Source organism: Vulpes lagopus, chromosome 4 (genome assembly GCF_018345385.1).
Source record: "Vulpes lagopus strain Blue_001 chromosome 4, ASM1834538v1, whole genome shotgun sequence".
Taxonomy (NCBI): domain Eukaryota; kingdom Metazoa; phylum Chordata; class Mammalia; order Carnivora; family Canidae; genus Vulpes; species Vulpes lagopus.
In genome coordinates this window covers 21,870,329-21,889,351 of record NC_054827.1, presented here as the reverse complement: position 1 = coordinate 21,889,351, position 19,023 = coordinate 21,870,329, and the positions used below count along the sequence as shown (strand labels likewise).

The window sequence follows — 19,023 nt, the reverse complement described above, 5'->3', positions numbered from 1 at the left end:
CAGAAATCTTAAAGACATAGCTGCTGGGCTATAGAATCAACTCCAAAACTGTTGGAACTAATCGAATCTTTAAAGTTGCAAGATATAAATTTAAGTTTCTAGAAAGAAGGATGATCAAGGCCAACATATAGATTCATTGTAATAAAAATGTTACACTTATCATTAATAAAATTAATAAAACCAAAATTACATCAAATTAATATGTCCTTTTCTTAATCTCTGGAAATTTCAGGATCTTGACATGTCTTAGTAGGTTTGTGATAAAGATTACTTATTGTGTCACCCATGTGCTACTTAAAGGTTGTGATTTACAGGAAGCTGCTTTTACTTCAAGAGATTTCAATTGCTATGGAGATAGAAAATTAACAAATAGAGATTATACCTTAAATCTCTTAATTATTTTATCAATGCAAGTCAAAGGGAAACCAGAGAAGGGGGACATATCTGAAAAGGCAAAAATATGACTATAATAAATTATGAGTTTTTACAGTGATGAAGAAGCCCTACTATGATGAAATATGGACAGAAGGGTAGTTACAGTATTTGTAATTAGATTTTATTTTGATAGCTCTCCTGAGCATACAATGTAAAAAGTGTAGGATGAAGCTAAAAATAGCAGTCAAAACCAGGGTTTCTCAAGGTATAATGCAGGGGTACCAGAGGTCCAAAAGATTTCTCTCATGGATAGGCCAGATCTCTGTATCCATATGCTTTATATTGCTTTTATTTTTTGTAAGATATCATTTGAAGTGATATCATATGATATCATATCTAAAAGTCTTTTATAAAACATCAATGAATAAATGTGAATATTTTAATTTGTAAGAATTAAGAGTAATAGATTTTAGTATTAAGATACTGAATATTTCTGTTTAAAAATATATCTTTATCTGTGCTCAGTATAATGCTTTTTAATAAAATTTCTAACATTCTATGTGTTAGAAATATTAAAAAGAGGGAAGCCTGAGTGGCTCAGCAGTTGAGCATCTGCCTTTGACTCAGGACATGATCCCGGAGTTCTGGGATCAAGTCCCACATTGGCCTCCCATAAGGAGCCTACTTTTCCCTCTGGCAATGTCTCTGCCTTCTCTCTGTGTCTCTCATGAATAAAAAATAAAATCTTTAAAAAGTATATTTAAAAAATGATTGCTCACCACATTAAAATATAGCAACCCTAAATAATGGGTAAGAATGAAGAGGTTTTTCAGTTAATGAAAAATCTGTTTATTATTTTTAAAAGAATACATTTCATTAACCTGAAATATAGTGTAGTAAGCAAAAGTAAGATAATATACACAGTTTAGTGTATCAGTGCCTTAGGGATAAATCCCAAATTCCTTAGCATTCAAACCCTCCATGTGTAAAGTCCTAAGCTACATTCCAAATCAATGTTTCTCTGCTCCTTTATTTATTTGTTCTTCAAATGTTTTTTTGCTCACTCAACTCCCTAAAATATTTCTTAAAACTATAGTTCCCCAAATGTTTTTAATCTATACTTGAAATATGTTTGGTATCTAAAGTTTAATGTTTACAAGGGATAAACTATCTGATGTAAACTATTGTACATGTATTTTAAATGTATTTTGCATAATGCTCCAATTTTGTGGAGCTCTACATTGAGCTTATCCAAATGATACAACGCATCTGCCATATGCCCTAAATCATCAGTAAAACCAGTCTTACATTCTATCAAAAAAGTGATTGAATGTTTCATTTCAAATAAATATATTAATATTATCTGAAGATAATTAACTTATTTTTGATTTATAATTCTGAAAGAGAGAGAGATTTTTGCCAGGAGTTTATGGTCTGGAGGAATGTATACACTCTCCTTTCAGCAGTCTTACCCAGCCACTGATACTCTGTAGTCTCCATTGTTTTTCACATTTATTTATTGATTTATCAATATATCTTTGAACTTTTACTTTTATTTCCGGTGCAGTGTATCCTCAAACTCTTTTTTGTTGTTTAGCCAATCACTTCTCGCCCACTCTAAACTTTTTATATCCTTAACAATAATTTTTTTAAAAATGTAAAAAAAAAAAAAAAGACCTATGACAGTCTTACTTTTTATATAACAATAGTGGTAGTGGTAGAGAAACAGGAAAAAGAGAAAGAGCAGCTACAGGGTATTTGCAGACAGATCAAGTTTAAGGAGTGCATTTGAAATTTGAGAGCCTAGAAAGAATAACTCCATGCCTTGTTGCCCTCTGGAAAGTCTTGGAACATACTTAGGATGTACCCGATGGATTTGAGGCCATTGTATTATAGGATTCTTGTATCAAACCAAACCGTTCTAATTACTGTTTCTTAAATAATGTCTTTTTAAAATGATTTTTTTGCTCATAAAAATTTTGTGATTTGAAATTCAAATCCCAATCATTCTTTAAAGTCCAGCTTAAATTCTTTCCTTATGGAAGTATACCAGCTTGGTCCATAGTTAATTTATGTAGCGTGGAAGACCCAACTCAAAGTGAAAAGACCATCACTAAGATCATTCCTAAACGCAGTTCCCAGACCTGATTTCTAAGACAAAGCACTAGGGGAAAAAAACCACAAAACATTAATGTGAAAGTAATAGAAATAATTTCATCGGACAGCAACATAGTCATAAGAAACATAAGGCAGATCATTTTGTGGCTCAGGTACAGAGGGGATCAAAATAAACCCAGAAGGCTCTGAAAATTCAAAATTAGATCTGTTCTCTTCAATTATTTTTAGTGAATGCAACCGCGAACTACTTTGCCTCTTTGTAAGTATGAAGTTAATATGACTACTATTTCTTATGCTATCAATGGCAATTCTAGGATCTAATTCACCACAAATTTATGTTGGTTAAAAACTTGTGAAACAAACAGAATATTAGAAGTAGTAGGCTTACCTATTCCATTTGTCTCAGAGAAGCATCTTTTTGCATGGTAATAAATAAATATTTTTTTTGTATACATTAACCATGCATTCTTTCAGTAAAATAAACATTCACTAAGATGTGTGTGTGTGTTTCTGTACACACACGTACTAATAAAAAGTTTAAAAATTTCACTGGGCTTTTAATCCACCAGGCACAGTTCTAGGAAATGGCCAAAATAAGATTGCTGCTTTCACGGTATCTACACCTTTTGTATTTTTTCCTTTGAAGTTCAAATAATACAGTCCCTACTGTAGAATCCATTACATCTGTGACTTTGAAAGAAAAGAGAAAATACATTGCCGAATTGAACATACTATTTGAATAACGAACAAGGCAATGTTTTTCAAATCAGTCACATTGAAAGGTCATTAACTAAATTTGGTGAGATGTAACATATGTATAATATATATATAATATGTAAAATATTAATTATTTAATTCAATCGAAATTAAAACTGGATGAACCTGTTAGGGTAGATCAGATTACCAAAAATAAATCAGTGTATATATACCACACTAAAATGTAAAATTTGTTTCTCACTGTGGTTCATATTCAAAAAAGTTTGAAAAACTCTGAGCTAATGTAGGTATTGCTAATGTTTTCTCTGTAGTCTATTCCCAGAACTTTGGACATTTTCAGTAAATTGCTCTCCTCATCATGACTAAGATGATCCTATATACTGATAGTGCACCCACACATTCTTGGAGATGTGTTAAGTTTGGGGTAGTGAAGAAATCTACTAGTTGGAGGACAATTTTTTTTTAGCTTTCTTTAAGAAATGACACTGATACCTCATTAAAATCCCATTCACTGGAGAGTGGCATTCAATAAAACAAGGGTCTATTTTTTATCTCATGCAAGAAAAAATCTTAAAGGGCTTAAGTACCTATTTTAAAACAAACTCCATAGCAAGGATTTTTAGAAAACATACTTTTTGGAAAGTATGGAATGTTTCATAGAATGAATAATAATAGAATTCTGGAGGAATCCTCTTCAAACTTCTTCCTGACAAGACTTGACTTATTCCACGAACTGATGTAGAGATTTCACAGTAGTTATAATGGTGTGGGTTAAAAAAGTCTGAAATATCTGGATTTGATCTTTGCCCCACAACTTTCTGTGATTCTCAGATAAATCTTTAAGACATTCTTTTTCTCATCTGCAAAATGAATGTACTCATGTCTACTTCATTTGGGTTGTTGTGTGAATTAGATAAGCATGTATAACGAGCCCTTCACATAGCAGTTAGCATATGGAAAGTACTTAATAACTGGTAGCAGGAACTATTTGAGATGAATTAGCAGGGATCTGAAGCTTAATTATTTGTGCTCCTTCAGGCAGGTAATTCCTAACACTGAATTATATTGTTATATCAGATTATTGTAAGGCAATAAAGATGTATAAGATTTACTAGCATCTTGGTTTTACTCTACATTTAATATATACCTGTTTCAAGTTCTCCACAAGAGATTGCCAGAAAAAGAAAAAAAACCTGATACTGTACATAATAGCAACCTGACCTATTGGGTGCTTCTCTTTTCTCCTACATTTGCTATCTCATTATCTCACATATTTTCTTAAAAAGTAGTAAGTGTAGGGTTATGTGTGTGTGCATGTGTCTTGGTAAAGAAGAAAAACTACAGGTAACTTGTTTACATGTTTGTTTATAAAGGTAGCTGGTTAAGTATGAGGTGATGAGAGAATCTGTATTTCTCTGTAAGGCTTCAGTGATGTCTGGGAGACCACACTAGTGAGAGGACAATCATTATCTTAAGAAAGAAATACATAGTAAGTAGAACCCTTTTGGAATCTCCCTATAGTTTTGTTGTTGTTTTGTTGTTTTTAATTCCAATGAATATTTCCCTTTGACAGTAGTTTCACCTACATTTACATATTCAGCAACTTTATATGGTCTCGCAATTTAATAAAGAGCTCCTACCATGGCATTATTATTTTTTTCTCTTCTTCAGAAACAGGGGCCACTATCCACTATGCTCAAACTGTCCCCATACCTTCTTCTATGGGTCCACCCACCCCAGCACTCCATATACATAAATAGAAATATCAGTTTCCTGGAGAATATGTGAAAAATGACTAATTTGGAGAGTCTGATGAACTGTTAAAAGCAGTGAATCAAGATAGGAAGATTGAGATTCTAGTCACAGTATTAAGACTTATGTTGTATTATTTTTACGGCAGCTGCACTGCCATATGCAAATGAAGACATTATCTCCTATGGATAGCAGTATGGATTAAGTAAAGTGATATGTATAAAAGTGGTTTACACAGTGCAAAGTTCAATGTTGAATGGTTATTTATTAAAAAATTGCTATCTCATGAACAAAAGAAAAGATTGTCCCAGTAATAAAAGGATGCTTGGATATTTGGATATCTTTTCATGAAATTCAATCAATACGTTAAAAAATAAAACTCAGATTAATAGATATATTAATATGTGATAAAAGCTTTTATTTTTGGGGTGCTTGGGTGGCTCAACCAGCTAAATATCTGACTCTTGGTTTCAGTTCAGGTCATGATCTCAGGATTGTGAGATCGAGCCCCACGTTGGGCTCTGTGCTCAGTGGGAGTCTGCTTGAGATTCTCTCTCTCTCTTCCCCTCCTGATGAGCTCTCTCTCTCTATCTCTCTCTAAATCAATAACTCTCTCTCTTTCTCTTTCTAAATCAATAATAATAATTTTTTTCTGACTAATGTATAATTAAGCTAATAATGGGAGGATAAATTTTCAGTCTTCATGTTACATGGCCTATTAGAAATAGCTCTTCACTCTAACAACCTGAAAACACTCTTTTTCCTGCTTCTAGGATACTGAATTATTTGTTTTCTTCTTACTTCAGTCTCCTTTCCTCTTTAGTCTGTTTGGTTCTGACACTTCTTTCTAAACTATTCAATTTTGGGTGCCCAAGGATTCATTCAATAAATTTCCTTAAATTTTCTATTTATGTGCACTCACTTGATATTCTTATCTAATCTCATGTATTGAAATTAGATAGATATATAGGCAGATAGATAGACAATGTCTCTAATTTATATTTCTAGCTTACACCTCCAACATGAAGTCCAGACTCATGGATCCACCTGTCTTACCAGAAATCCATGCTCTCCTAATAGGAAAATTAACAGTTCCAAAAATGTGCTCACAATCATTCCCCATTCCCTACCTTCCCCCAATTGGTTAATAGCAGTTAATCAGAACAAAAAATTTTGATATCATATTAGATTATCTCATATTCTTACATTTTATTTATAGTATGTCATTAAATCCTTAAACTCTACTCTCAAAATATACTGTCTTTTATAATAATACATATCACATAATAAGGACTGAATGAGCTAAAATATGCAAAGCATTTAATATAATGTTCGATTTTGATTAAAAATATTTCTTGGGTTGGACACTACTATTATTTTAATGATAAAAACATTATGTTCTACTATGAACTTTATTTTACATATGAAAAAAGTAAGGCACAGAGAAGTTAAATAAGGTAATTAATTACAACTGCTAATTGAAAGAGCCAGGATTTCAAACCAGGAATTTGACTCTAGAGCTCTAGTGTAAGCTGAATGTTAGCTGTTATTATAAAAATCATTTTTGGTCACAAGAACAATTTTAATAATTTTAAATATAATAGAAATAATATAATTTCAGGAAAATGGCCAGAATATATCCACACCAAAAAAGAAGAGCTATTTAAATATAAGCACAGAGGTCAATAAGAAAAATGAATGGAAAAGTCATCCCTATATACAATAAGAATAATAATATGATTGACAAGTCAGTAATACTTATATGAAAAAAATATTAAGAAATGTTCCTGAGCAATGCAAGTAAGTTCTGAAAAAAAATGAAAAGAGAAGTCATGTACCTAGATAGGATAACTCAAAACTATAAATATGTCAATTTCCCATAAATTAAATTAACCATAATTAAGTTCTCAACAGGAATTTTTATGAGACTTGACAGCTGATTATTAAGTTCATTTGGAAGAAAAAATGCACAATAGGCAAAAACTTTTGAAAAAGAGTAATACAAAAGAACTTGCTCTCACAGTTATAAAAAAACATTCCTTAAAGTTTGGTTTTAGTCTAAGCATGTCAATAGAACAGAACAGAGAGACCAGAAATAAATCCAGGTACATTTAAGAATGCAGTATATGAAAAAGTTATATATCATATCAGTGATAGGACAAATGGACTATTCAAATTATAGTATTAGGGGATATTGTCAAAGAAAGTAAGAAAGAAAGAAGGAAAGAAAGAAAGAAGAAAGAAGAAAAGAAAGAAAGAAAGAAAGAAAGAAAGAAAGAAAGAAAGAAAGAAAGAAAGAAAGAAAGGAAAAGGAAGGAGGGAGAGAAGGAATAATCTTACCTAATACCATATATCCAAATAGAAAAGTTTTCAAAAACTTCTCTCCTTCACTACTTATCAAATTAAACCATCTTTCTTTCTTTCTTTCTTTCTTTCTTTCTTTCTTTCTTTCTTTCTTTCTTTCTTTCTTCTTTCTTTCTTTCTTTCTTTCTTTCTTTCTTTCTTTCTTTCTTTCTTCTTTCTTTCTTCTCTCAGATTTTATTTGTTCATTTGAGGAGAGAGAGAGACAAACTGACAGACAGCAAGGGCTAAGGGTGGGAGTGGGGCAGGAGAGGGAGAAGCCGACCCCTTGTTGAGCAGGGAACTCAATGTGGAGCTCCATCCCAGGATCCGAGATCATGACTTCAGTTGAAGGCAGATGCTTAACCCACTGGGCCACTCAGGTGCCCTACAATTCTTTCTTTAAAAAAATGTTTTTTCTTGGAACAGCCAACAATTTCCTGATTGTAAGCTTATGCTATAAACTTGAAAAAGTGGAAGCCAAGAAAAGAAAGAGATTATTTCATCCATGTCACCAGAAGAAAAGGAGTGTTAATACATTTCAGAGAAGTCTAACCTAAATAAACTGATATGAATAGAGGAAAGGGGGGTGGTAAAGTAGATAGTACTAAAAAGGCTGCCAAAAATATATATCAATGGATGAATTTTGCAGAGGCAGAAAAGCCCACTAAGACCCACAGGATTAAAATAGTCCACATCTGTTTGGCATGTCATTTAGTGGCACCTCTTCTTCTCCCCAACCATCTCACTGGTGAAACAAAATAACTAGATAGTAATTCTCCTACCTCAAATTGTGATTCACTAGATATCATTCAAACTAGAGCAGGCAAATGCTTTTTATAAATGATAAATTTTAAATTTTAATAAAACCATAGCTCAAAGACAATAAAATAACCTAATATGATTTACAATGAGTCTGTGGGCCTATAGAAAATTCAGAGAATTGGAACACCTTATACATAAAATAAAAGAATTAGAGAGAGCAAGGGCAAAATTCAAATGGAGAAAAACAAACTAAAGACCAGGTGAAAGACTTCAGATAATGACAATTACTTGTATTCAGAGAACAATCAAGAGTTTAAAAATAGAGAAATTATGCTAGCTATGGATGACAAAGATGATCAACACAAGAATTATTGCTTTCTCTGAAGGGAAAGCCTGAACAAATGAAAATGAAAGATATTGAGTCATATAATAGATAATATTTCCCTAGAACAAAATGGTAAAAAACGTATCAGGTATCTAGGCAGAACATTCATGTCGCCAGCAGGAGAAACATACCAGGCTGTCCACAAACAAAATTCAGTAGTGGAATTTAAGAGGGCAATTAGTTAACAGGAAAAGAAGGGATGAACCACTAATAATATTTCCAGAAAAGAATAAAGACAACAGTCAGACACCTTCAGCATGAAATATTTCAAGAATTAACAAAACTAATTAACAATGAAATACAAGTAAGGAGGGAATGACTGGAATAATGAACTCACTCCTGAAGAAGCCATAATAAAAGGAGCTGATGGTTAGTTAGTACTGCAGCCATCTATCTGTAGAATTAGGACCAAAGTGCCAATGCAATTAAAGTTGCAGAACAGAATGTAAATATTATGAACTCTGACAAAGTTAAAATAATATAATTATTAAAAAAATGAAAATGAAGTGGGGTAAGGACAAATTGGAGAGGAGCTAATCACCGTAGATTGCACTGCAGGGAGTTAATGAATACTGTCTGAGATTAAAACATGGAGCTAATGCATCTAGCTTCTTAATGATATTCATAGTCTTTTATTCTTAACCATAAAGACAAGTTTTTTCCTAAACATTCTTGTGGTGAAGAAATATTTAAGCTCAGTAATGCTTTCCCATTTATTTCAGATTTTTCATCTATTAAACCATGTATAACATATTCATTATAAGTAGCATATACATGTCTCCATACTTATCCTTTTATTTGTGCAGATGTGTAATTATATAATTGGGATGATATCTATCAGACATTAATAGTTTCTTTTCTGAGTGTGAAGACTTTGGGAGTGATTTGTGTTTTCAACTTGAATAAAGACATTATAGTAAAATAATACACAATTAAACACTTAAATGTAAAATGGTAATGATAACAATATGGTAACAAAATGATTACACAAGCCTGCAGATAGATATCTATTCGTATGAATTGGTTTGTATAGAGGAGATTTGCCAATGTACCTGAAAGATACAGGGCTAGGAGATCAGCATGTTGTGTAAGCAGGTGCGAGGTTTGCTGTGTTTGCCTAGCCCCATAGCTTTCTGTCTGAACTCTATAAAGAATAATTAAACACACAATGCCAAAAACTGGTTGTGACCAAGAACTGAGTATCCCGATTTTGAAGTCAAGTACAATGACTGTACGTAAAGGGGAGAGCATGGCCTTACTCCCAGCTCTGCTAACACAGGAGTCCCAAGAGCCCAAATTTAACTTTGCTTTGCTGTGGAGTTACTAGAATTGAAATTATCTGGTAGCAGTTCCCCCAGGACAATTATAAGTTTGTTTTGAAGGATGCTGTGATAGGGGTCAATGGTGAGGTAGTACCTTAATTAAGAACACTTGAACAGAACAAAATATGAATAAGACAGCTGTTCCGTTAATATCAGATAAGGTTGGGTATAATACAACAAGTTCTAGAGAACTGCACAATGCAATTTTTTCAGGCAAGAATCAGTGGAATGTAGGTGATTTAACCACCTTAGTTCCCTGGACTCATGAAACCTTGGGAATACACTAATTACATAAAAGAAAAAAGTGTGGTGATTCCATGTTCTAATTTCCTGATAGATCAAAGATTTTGACCTCATGTTAGATCATGTGCATTGAAGATTGATTCAAAATCTTATTATCATTGTTATCATTTATGTAAGGTGGCCTCAGATCCCATATCCTTCATATTTTTCCTATTCGAAGAAAACTATATATTTACATTTCACTAAAATACTCAGTAAGTGCTTACTTTCTGAAAAAAAAAATGTTGCTAATTCTGAAAGATGTATTGAATTTTTAAGATATTTCAAACATAAATATAATGCTTTTCTGTGTACTGATATTTATGGACCACCTAAAAAAAAGGCTGATGTTTTAAAAACAAGAAGAGTAAACTGTGATGTATAATAATAAATTTCAAATACCTATAGATATCTGTTGGTGGGGACAGGGAATCAGTTAGCTTAAAGCAGAAATAGCTCATGGTTTGGTAGGTTAGGATATTAGGTATGTGTGTCTGTGGACCACTGTATTTTTTTGATTAATAGAGATCTCTCTGTGTAGTCATATGGGGTTAAATACCTACATAACCAGGAAGTTACTTTAAATAAGAAAATTCTTCATTTCAGAGTGGACTACTAACTAAATATAAAGAGAGCTACCCACTAGCATTAATGCAGGAAAACACACATACACACACATACACACCCAAATCAAAATTGCAGGAAAAAAATTCACACAAATTAAAATTGTTGTACACAGTAGTAGTCTTTTTCTCATCTTAATTGAATCTTTAGAAGTACTTTTTGAATTTAACAGATTTCCTTAACTTAAACCTACTGGAGCTTTGACATTTTATTATAAAAATATTCAAATACATGAAAATGTGTGCAAATACTGAAATGTATAATGGGGTTTTAAAAAATCTCACTTCCTCTAGTATTACTGAAATTTTGGTATTCTTTCCTAAGCTGAAAATTAAGTGTTTTGATAAGTATCTACTAAACTCATTTTATTGATGAGAAAACCCAGACTCAGGGAAACTGTGGCTAGCTTTTTAAAACAGTGAATAGGCTTGATGGCAGAGAATGAACAACTGCATACATGCACAGACAAGAGAATCCTAATGCGAGAACTGCTCATAAAAGACAGATTTTTATCTCTATTTTAAATATTTATTTTTGTAGTGTGTGTGTAAAGAAATTTTCAAAGAAGAAATGAGTCTCTATTTTTCCCTGTTTTCATACCCAGCCTCCTGTCTGACTGTGGAGGGCACAGGGTCCCACCCACTCTTGCTGTGCCAGGCTTTGCAGTCACCGAGAGGCAAGGATAATAGAGACTTGAGGAGGACAAGCAACAGGTCTGGGATGTGAAAGGAGCATAGAGGTTTCAATCAACAGTGGGTTTTGAAATGTTTATGCACTTGAGGTTGTGAACTTCTCTACGGATAGAAGTCAGGGAGCCTGACTGTCACCACCCCACACTTTAAAGCTAACACATCAGTGGACTCTTTTTTATTTGGTGAACTGAAGGTGTAAACATATATTCCAGTTTCCCAGGAGAATCCTAGTTTATGGCTGTTGATACTCTCAAAAATGTTCTGGCTGGGCAGATAAATTCTATGACCTGCCTGTTGGTTGAAGTGCTTACCAATTCGTCTAAGTTGGATTCCAGGCAGCCACTCCAAATTGATCTAAATGGCTTTGAAGATAAATCTTTGCTGTTCCTGGACTAATCAGTGGATGTGTTTTCAAAGAAGTTCCTGCCTATGATTATTCTCACCTTCTTGTGTTAAGTAATTTCTTGATTCTATGTTTAAGTTTTCATTCCTTCAAATATTAAACCATTTAATAGTGCCAATCACAAGAAAAAAGTAGTAAATAACTGAGTGGTAGTGATTTCAAGGCAGAGGGACGGCACTCACTTGGGTGTGCATGTTAGTCTTTCAGTTTTCATAACAGAAAATAAAACAAAAATACAACTTTATTTTAAATTTAATCATTTTTATAGTAAGTTCAGGTGTTCATACATGTGTTTATCCTATTATTTGTCTGCCCCAAATCCAGCAGTAAAGTAATCTCTCAATGTAATATTTCTAGTGCCTAGAGTGGAAATCAATATAGTGTATTTGTGAAGCTCTGCAGGTTCATATATGACAAAATAAAATTTAAAGTTAATATAATTAATCCAATTAAAAGTTTTATAGAAAAGACTCTTCTGCTCTGTTTTCACTTTGATATGTAATGGAAAAATACCTTTGAAGCAAATTATTAAATTATGGCTTACTATGAAACCCATTTGCTAATATATCATATGAGTGGAATGAAAAATTATTTTAGTCTAAAATAGACTTTCATATTAATGAAATATGGTTAGTAATATTTCAACATTTTATATATAACAAGCTTTCCATTATTTCTGACTTACTACATTTCCATACATATGCACATATGCCTAATAGATTTAAAAGATTCTAGTTATATTTTCATGTACCCAAGAATACTTGCTACTTTCTGAAAAGTAACATACTTAAGCCAAAGTGCACAATGGCTAAGCTACAATCTTGATTTTCAGCATGCTACTAAGTGATAAAATACCCACAAGGCACACATATGCACACCCACACATTTGAATGGATATTCTTACTTATTTAAATAATGTCCATTCAAAAGTAATTTTAATATCCATACTAAGACTCTTCTTCATCTTTATTAGGAAATGCATGTTCATTTGAACTAAAAAGATTTATAAAATACTGAAATAGAATCATTTATTCAAGTCAATGTTTCCTGCAAAAGTTACTCAAAATATATCAAATGCCCCTTTTGAAATTACTATACCTGTATATTTCTAACTTCTACTGAAAATAGAGGGGCAAATTTATAGACTAAAGAAAACAACACTGAAGTTTAATTCAAAATGGTTCTCTAATTTTTCAGTTTAAAACTAACGCTCTCCACTGGTTTTTCAACTGTTTTAATTGTCTTGATTTCTTCAAATCAATCTTTATCTTAAGGAAACTAAATACATATTAAAGATATATGGGGGTTTTATCTTCTTATTTCAAACTAAAACATAATCTCTAAATTATCTTTTACAGTAAGCCAAAGCCAGTATCACATACCTTTCGGGAATGAATTTCTTTCACATACAATGGAAGTAGAAACTCAGATATACCTTCAAGTCGGATTCCCTTCTTGGTGACTCTCAGATTTCCCATACCATCCTACAAGCAATGAAATATAGTTCACTTTTAGGTTACTTAGAGAATGAATAACTGGCCATAATTTTCTTAGGGCTAAATTGAGAAAACAATAAGCTCAAATCAGTGATGATTTAAGGAAAATGAGAGATTGAGTCTACTTAAGGAATGATTGCAGCAGTTTGCATGCATATAGAGGGCTCTGTTTAAAATGAACAGGAAAAGAGATATATTGAGGACCTGGTATCCTTTCTTAGCTCTATCAGAGACTAGGACTTATCTATGAAAAAATCCTGTATTTTTTTCATGCATCAGCCCATTTAACTATTTTGGGGGTATAATGATATTTGCTACCTGACTAGTGGAAACAACTTTGCTGTGCAGAGATTTCTAATAATATTTTTACATTACAGGTATACACATATTTCTACAATAGTTAAATAGTCACATTTGTACAATGATTTCAACAAGTACTTAATAACTGGCTAGTATAAGTAAGCATGATGCTCCTGTATTCAAACCATGAGTAAAGCTCATGTCCTCTCCTTTAGAAAACAATACACTATAAGGAAGAAGAAACAAGTATATAAGTAACATTTATGAGATAGAATAAAATAAATTTTAAAAGTAAGAATGGAGTGCTAAAAGGAATTAAAGAAAGCTTTCAAATTTGAGAAGAGAGTGAACAATTTCTCAAGGAAGAGATTAACTATTAACCACAAGAAGGGTCTTAAGAATATGGAGTTTCAACAGGAGATGCCCATAGAGGGAGAAAGAGAATGAACATTCTCTAACATTAAGAAACAGCATGCCATCCCATCTGGCTAATATATGGACAACTGGGAGTTGTTTTGAAGCCAGAGAAAGGAAAGCCATGAATGCAAAGGTAAAGAGTCTGTACTAACATCAAACTCCAGCAGAAGAAACATAAAAAGTTCCTGAATAGCTCGATGGCTTGAAAGTATCAGAATTATGGTTTTCAATTAATCTGGTAGGAGCACTAGGTGGACCTGACAAAATAGCAGGAACAAGGCACAACTTGGTAATACTTATAAGCAGTATGGGGGAAGAACAGCCTACAAGACCAGGTGACTAATTTTATATGGAGATACTGAAAATAGGGACATTCATAACTAATCTCAGATATTGTGGCTATGACCAAATAAGGAAATGCAGTGATTTTTTAAATAGGAATAATGAAGTTAACATGCTCAAAGGCAAAATGAGTTTAGCTCTGGACTTGCTAACTTTGAGGTATCATTGAGAACTCAAATATTTATCCATCAACTAGTACATCTGTAAGAAAGAGGGTTTGGAGAATGACAATTGCTCAAGGCAAGCTTGAATCTTCTATGATGCATGAGCAAGTCCTCTGCAGAAAGATGTCTATAAAACCAAGGAGAAATTCTTGGATAATGACCAGGGCTATGCGTTGGAAAGAAGCATTTCATGCTATGATCTGTGTAGGAAGAAAGCCAAGGAATTATGATAGCTCCAGCCTCTACCACCTGGCCGGCCCCACCTCCTGTCCCCAAAGAAAGACAATGAAGTAGTATAACAATGATCAGAATTTTGAGTAAGAGTTAAAGGACTTTTTTTAAAAACAAAATTATTTATTTGAGAGAGAGAGAAAGAGAGAGAGAGAGAGAGGGAGAGAGAGAGTTTGAGCATAAGCAGGGAGAGAAGCAGACTCCTCACTGAGCAGGGGGCCTGATGCATGGCTCAATCCCAGGACCTTGGGATCATGACCTTAGCTGAAGACAGACACTTAACCAATTAAGCTACACAGACACCCTAAAGGAAGGACTTCTTCTTCTTCTTCTTCTTCTTCTTCTTCTTCTTCTTCTTCTTCTTCTTCTTCTTCTTCTTCTTCTTCTTCTCCTTCTTCTTTTTTAAGTCACAGAAAGAAAATCACTACTGAGAGAGAGAGATTCTGACATGGTGGAAATCTCAATCCTCTTGGAAAGACAGAATAATGAATTCTGGTTGAATTAAACTTGGGATGGGATGAAGGGATTCATTTCTTGAGACTCAAATATAAAGCTAACACTGGAAATGTCTCATAGGGAATTGACTTTTTTTAATTTTAAAAAAGAGAGTTTCAGGCATCACTGAAGACTTATTCTGATAAGAAAATAGGTCTACTATTTTTGGGATGACACACCCCAGTTTCTTTGAGACAGAGCTGGTTTTATAATATCCTCTTTTACTTTCAAAAGTGAAAAGTGATTTAGACATCAATTATATGATCACTCATTTATTGGCTCTAATTAATATCATTTGGCAACATTATACCTATTTAGGAACAGAAACTGGTGGAATTAACAGGGAAAAAGAATCAACACTAAGGATTTGCTAAGCAGGAATGACTGAAGGTCAGAAGCACGTGGTGTGCCGAAGTCGCAAAAAAATGATGCCCCTCAAATAGCTGACCATAATTTTTCTCATTGGGTAGAGACAAGTACAGTCAGAACAGCAACATTGAACAGCAAAAATAGTACAAGTTTAGGGTATGACAACTGATAATTAATGGTAGAATTCAGTAGGAGTTAAGAAATATGAAAAATATTAACACAAGTTTATGATTTAAAAAATGGAACTTCAGATTGTGAGATTGTGAAGGTAAAAAAGAAATTCTAGACATAATGAGGCCTGAAGAACACCTTAGCAGTGGGCAGAAGCAAAATGGAGACCAAATGCTCTGTAATTCAGAAAAAAATATAGGAAATGACACATTACTTTAAAATATTATTTTGTTCCTGAGGTATTTTCTTGACTAAATCTCACATAGTGACTCTCCATATATAGTCTCAAATGCCTGTCGGAAGGAAGTGTTCTGAAATGTTTCCCATGAAGTTGCTATGGAAACATCTAATGCAACTGTTAGTCTAACTCAGAGCAATAGAAATAAATTGTATTATAATCATAATTCCCAGTTCAACATTAACCTTAAAAAATATGTTCATAAGGTGGTGAGAAATAAAAGAACTGGACATCCAAAGTTAACCGTGGTATTACTTATACAATATTCATATCTAAGTTTGAAAGGTTTTGAAAATTAAACACAATGTTTTCTTTTTATATTTTCTATATAATATATATTTTGTGGCATATAAATATATTTCATTTAAATTAGATGAAATAGATTTCCACCATGTAAATAGGAGTGTTAGGATAATATTGTGCTTTGAATCTAACCTCACTCTACCATGTCCATTTGTCCTTCCTTTTATTTCTCCTATTTTGAATTAAAAAATGAATATTCAGGTTCTTACATGTTATCCAGATGTAGTTGTAAAATACATAAAGGTGCATCACATATTCAGTATATAATCAATCTGATCTTCACATGCATGTACCAAGTCCATTTATAATATATGAGATGGTGAAATAATCTGGTTTCCCTTCTGCAGGAGCATTAGAACGTGATTTTATTCTTACTGTCACTATACTTTCCTGATTCACTATACTCTTGGCCCCTTCAACATCTAAAATGGAGAAAATAACTTCTGGATTTGTGGTTAAGGATGACATTGCCAAAACATGATAAAGTAGAGAATTTAATAAACCTATGGCTCAGGCCTCAACCTTGGCTCTATCATCTTCATTCAATGTAAGCTTGAACTTAACTAATTTATTTGTGTGTTAAGTGTATCTCCAATAAAAGCCATAAAACAACAACTTAATGTATTTATTGCAAGGACTGTATGAGGATATGAAGAACTCACAATAAACCTAACTTACATAGTAGTACTCAATAGCTTTAGCCATTATAAACATATTCATAAAAATAACTTACATTTTTGTCTCATATCATTAATATAAGAATCATATTGTTTATTTTGAGAGATTATCTTTGACCTTGAGTAGACTCTGTATCAAGCTTTATCATCATTATAGTTATGATGCAGTTTTTTCATCTAGTAATCTTCCAAATCACTCACCTACTCTTGATAGACAGTGTAGTGTCATTTTAGAAGGGAATGTGAAGCCAGACAGATTGGATTTGAAACTTTCTACTCTGTATATCCAAAATACTCTACATTTTTTTCATAAAATGCAATGTATCATATTCTGATTATAATTTTAGTTGTGTATACACTTATATTTTCTTAAAAAGTAAATCATCTTCCTTATAGATGTACTCCTTCTTCTAATATAGTCCTTCTAACAGTGGTTTTATGTGGTATGTAGTTACTGAATGCCTGAGTATTTAATTGATCAGTAGAATTTAGATCTTTATGAGATAAAAAATAAAACAAAAAATTAAATTCATATCTTTATAAAAAATCATGCTATCACCAAAATTCATAGAATTTATCTATTTATCTTTATAAACTTTAAACAATCTTTATTATAATTTTCATGCACTTGATTTTTTGGACAAGATGGAAAATACTTTGCTGAGAAATATTTTGGAGGGATTTATTATGAGAAATTGACATTAAAGTACATTGGGGATATAAATGTAAACAAAGAATGTTGGTAGCCATGTCTTTTTAATTTAAAATCCACACTCATAACTTTGCAATGATCTTACCCTAGTGCGCTCTGTCTTCACACAAGGTTCTTTATGATGCTTAGCTGTCTGGTATTGGAAAAGCTGTTTGGACAGTGGCTAACATCAGGATTTCAATTATGTCTTTGCAGGCAAATGTAACTTTCAAAGTAATGAGCATGTTGACATGGAATTGATAAAAATGTTTAAAATTGAGGAGATCATTAAATAATATACAAAATCTAGTACTTGATTTTTTTGAGGGGGTGCAGGGGCAGTGAGAGAGAGAGAGAGAGAGAGAATTTTTTGGAGGGAGGCAGGGTGGGTGTGGAATCTTAAGCAGGTTCCATGCTCTGTTCATGAGCCTGTCAACAAGGCTTGATCTCAAGACCTTGAGATCATGACTTGAGCTGAAATCAAGAGTTGGATGCTCAACCAACTGAGCCACCCAGGAGCCTCAAGTGCTTGATTAAATATTAAAAAAAAAAAAAAGTTTTCAAAGAAAGATGAAAGAATCTAGTACCCAGAAGATAATTAAATATACATTCTGAATTTTTTTTCTAGTTAAAATCAAAGATAAATTCCTTCCAAATTACTAGCATTATTTCAAAAGAAGCTGATTAAAAAGAGAGATAAATATAGTATTTTTATGGCCTTGATTATCTAATGATATTCATTCTATACTACAATTTGCATGAGGAAATGACCTTAAAGAGGCTATTTAGAGACAAACTGAAGCCTAGTATGATAAATTATTTTGTGAGGTCTTGGGGATTAAATATTTTTAGTAAAGAACCATACAAGGAGATTAAAGTATTAGATGGTTCAAAAACAATTACAAACCACTTTTAAGTGTCTCTTTGTTATTTATTCCTTACTGTATGCTAAGTGAATTAAAAAAAATTGTTTAATTCCCCACTCCTAATTAAGGAGAAATTCTCCTTAAAATATCTAAGCATGTTCTTTTTTCCCTCTTTCATACCTGTTTTAAGCTGATGTTATTTTTTTAAGCTGATGTTATTTATAATTTATAATAAGCTATTTTTCCCCAAGCACAAGAGAAAGAACAAACAAAATGTAAGTTGACAGCCTGCTTATTATGTATGTTTTTACTGTGTTGTTTGCTATAAGACTGTATTTTATTTTGATTTTAATTGGCCTGCCTTATTCCTGTCTATTATTAGCAAATAAACTGTACAGTGATAAGAATTGATAGACCTAGGAATCTGACCTTTATTCACTTGTATAGAAACATCTTTAGAAATTGTTGTTAATAATATATCTTTTATC

At 32.6% G+C, this 19,023-nt stretch overlaps 1 protein-coding gene across 2 annotated transcripts in view; it reads right to left on the bottom strand.

The window, feature by feature from the left end:
• The window catches only part of SGCZ (sarcoglycan zeta), a 457,620-nt gene that overhangs the window by 188,078 nt on the left and 250,519 nt on the right, over positions 1–19,023 (bottom strand). For both annotated transcript variants that reach the window (XM_041753053.1, XM_041753054.1), the window contains exon 2: positions 13,158–13,259. In XM_041753053.1, coding sequence (XP_041608987.1) covers positions 13,158–13,259 — 102 coding nt within the window. The remainder of the gene's footprint in view (positions 1–13,157; positions 13,260–19,023) is intronic.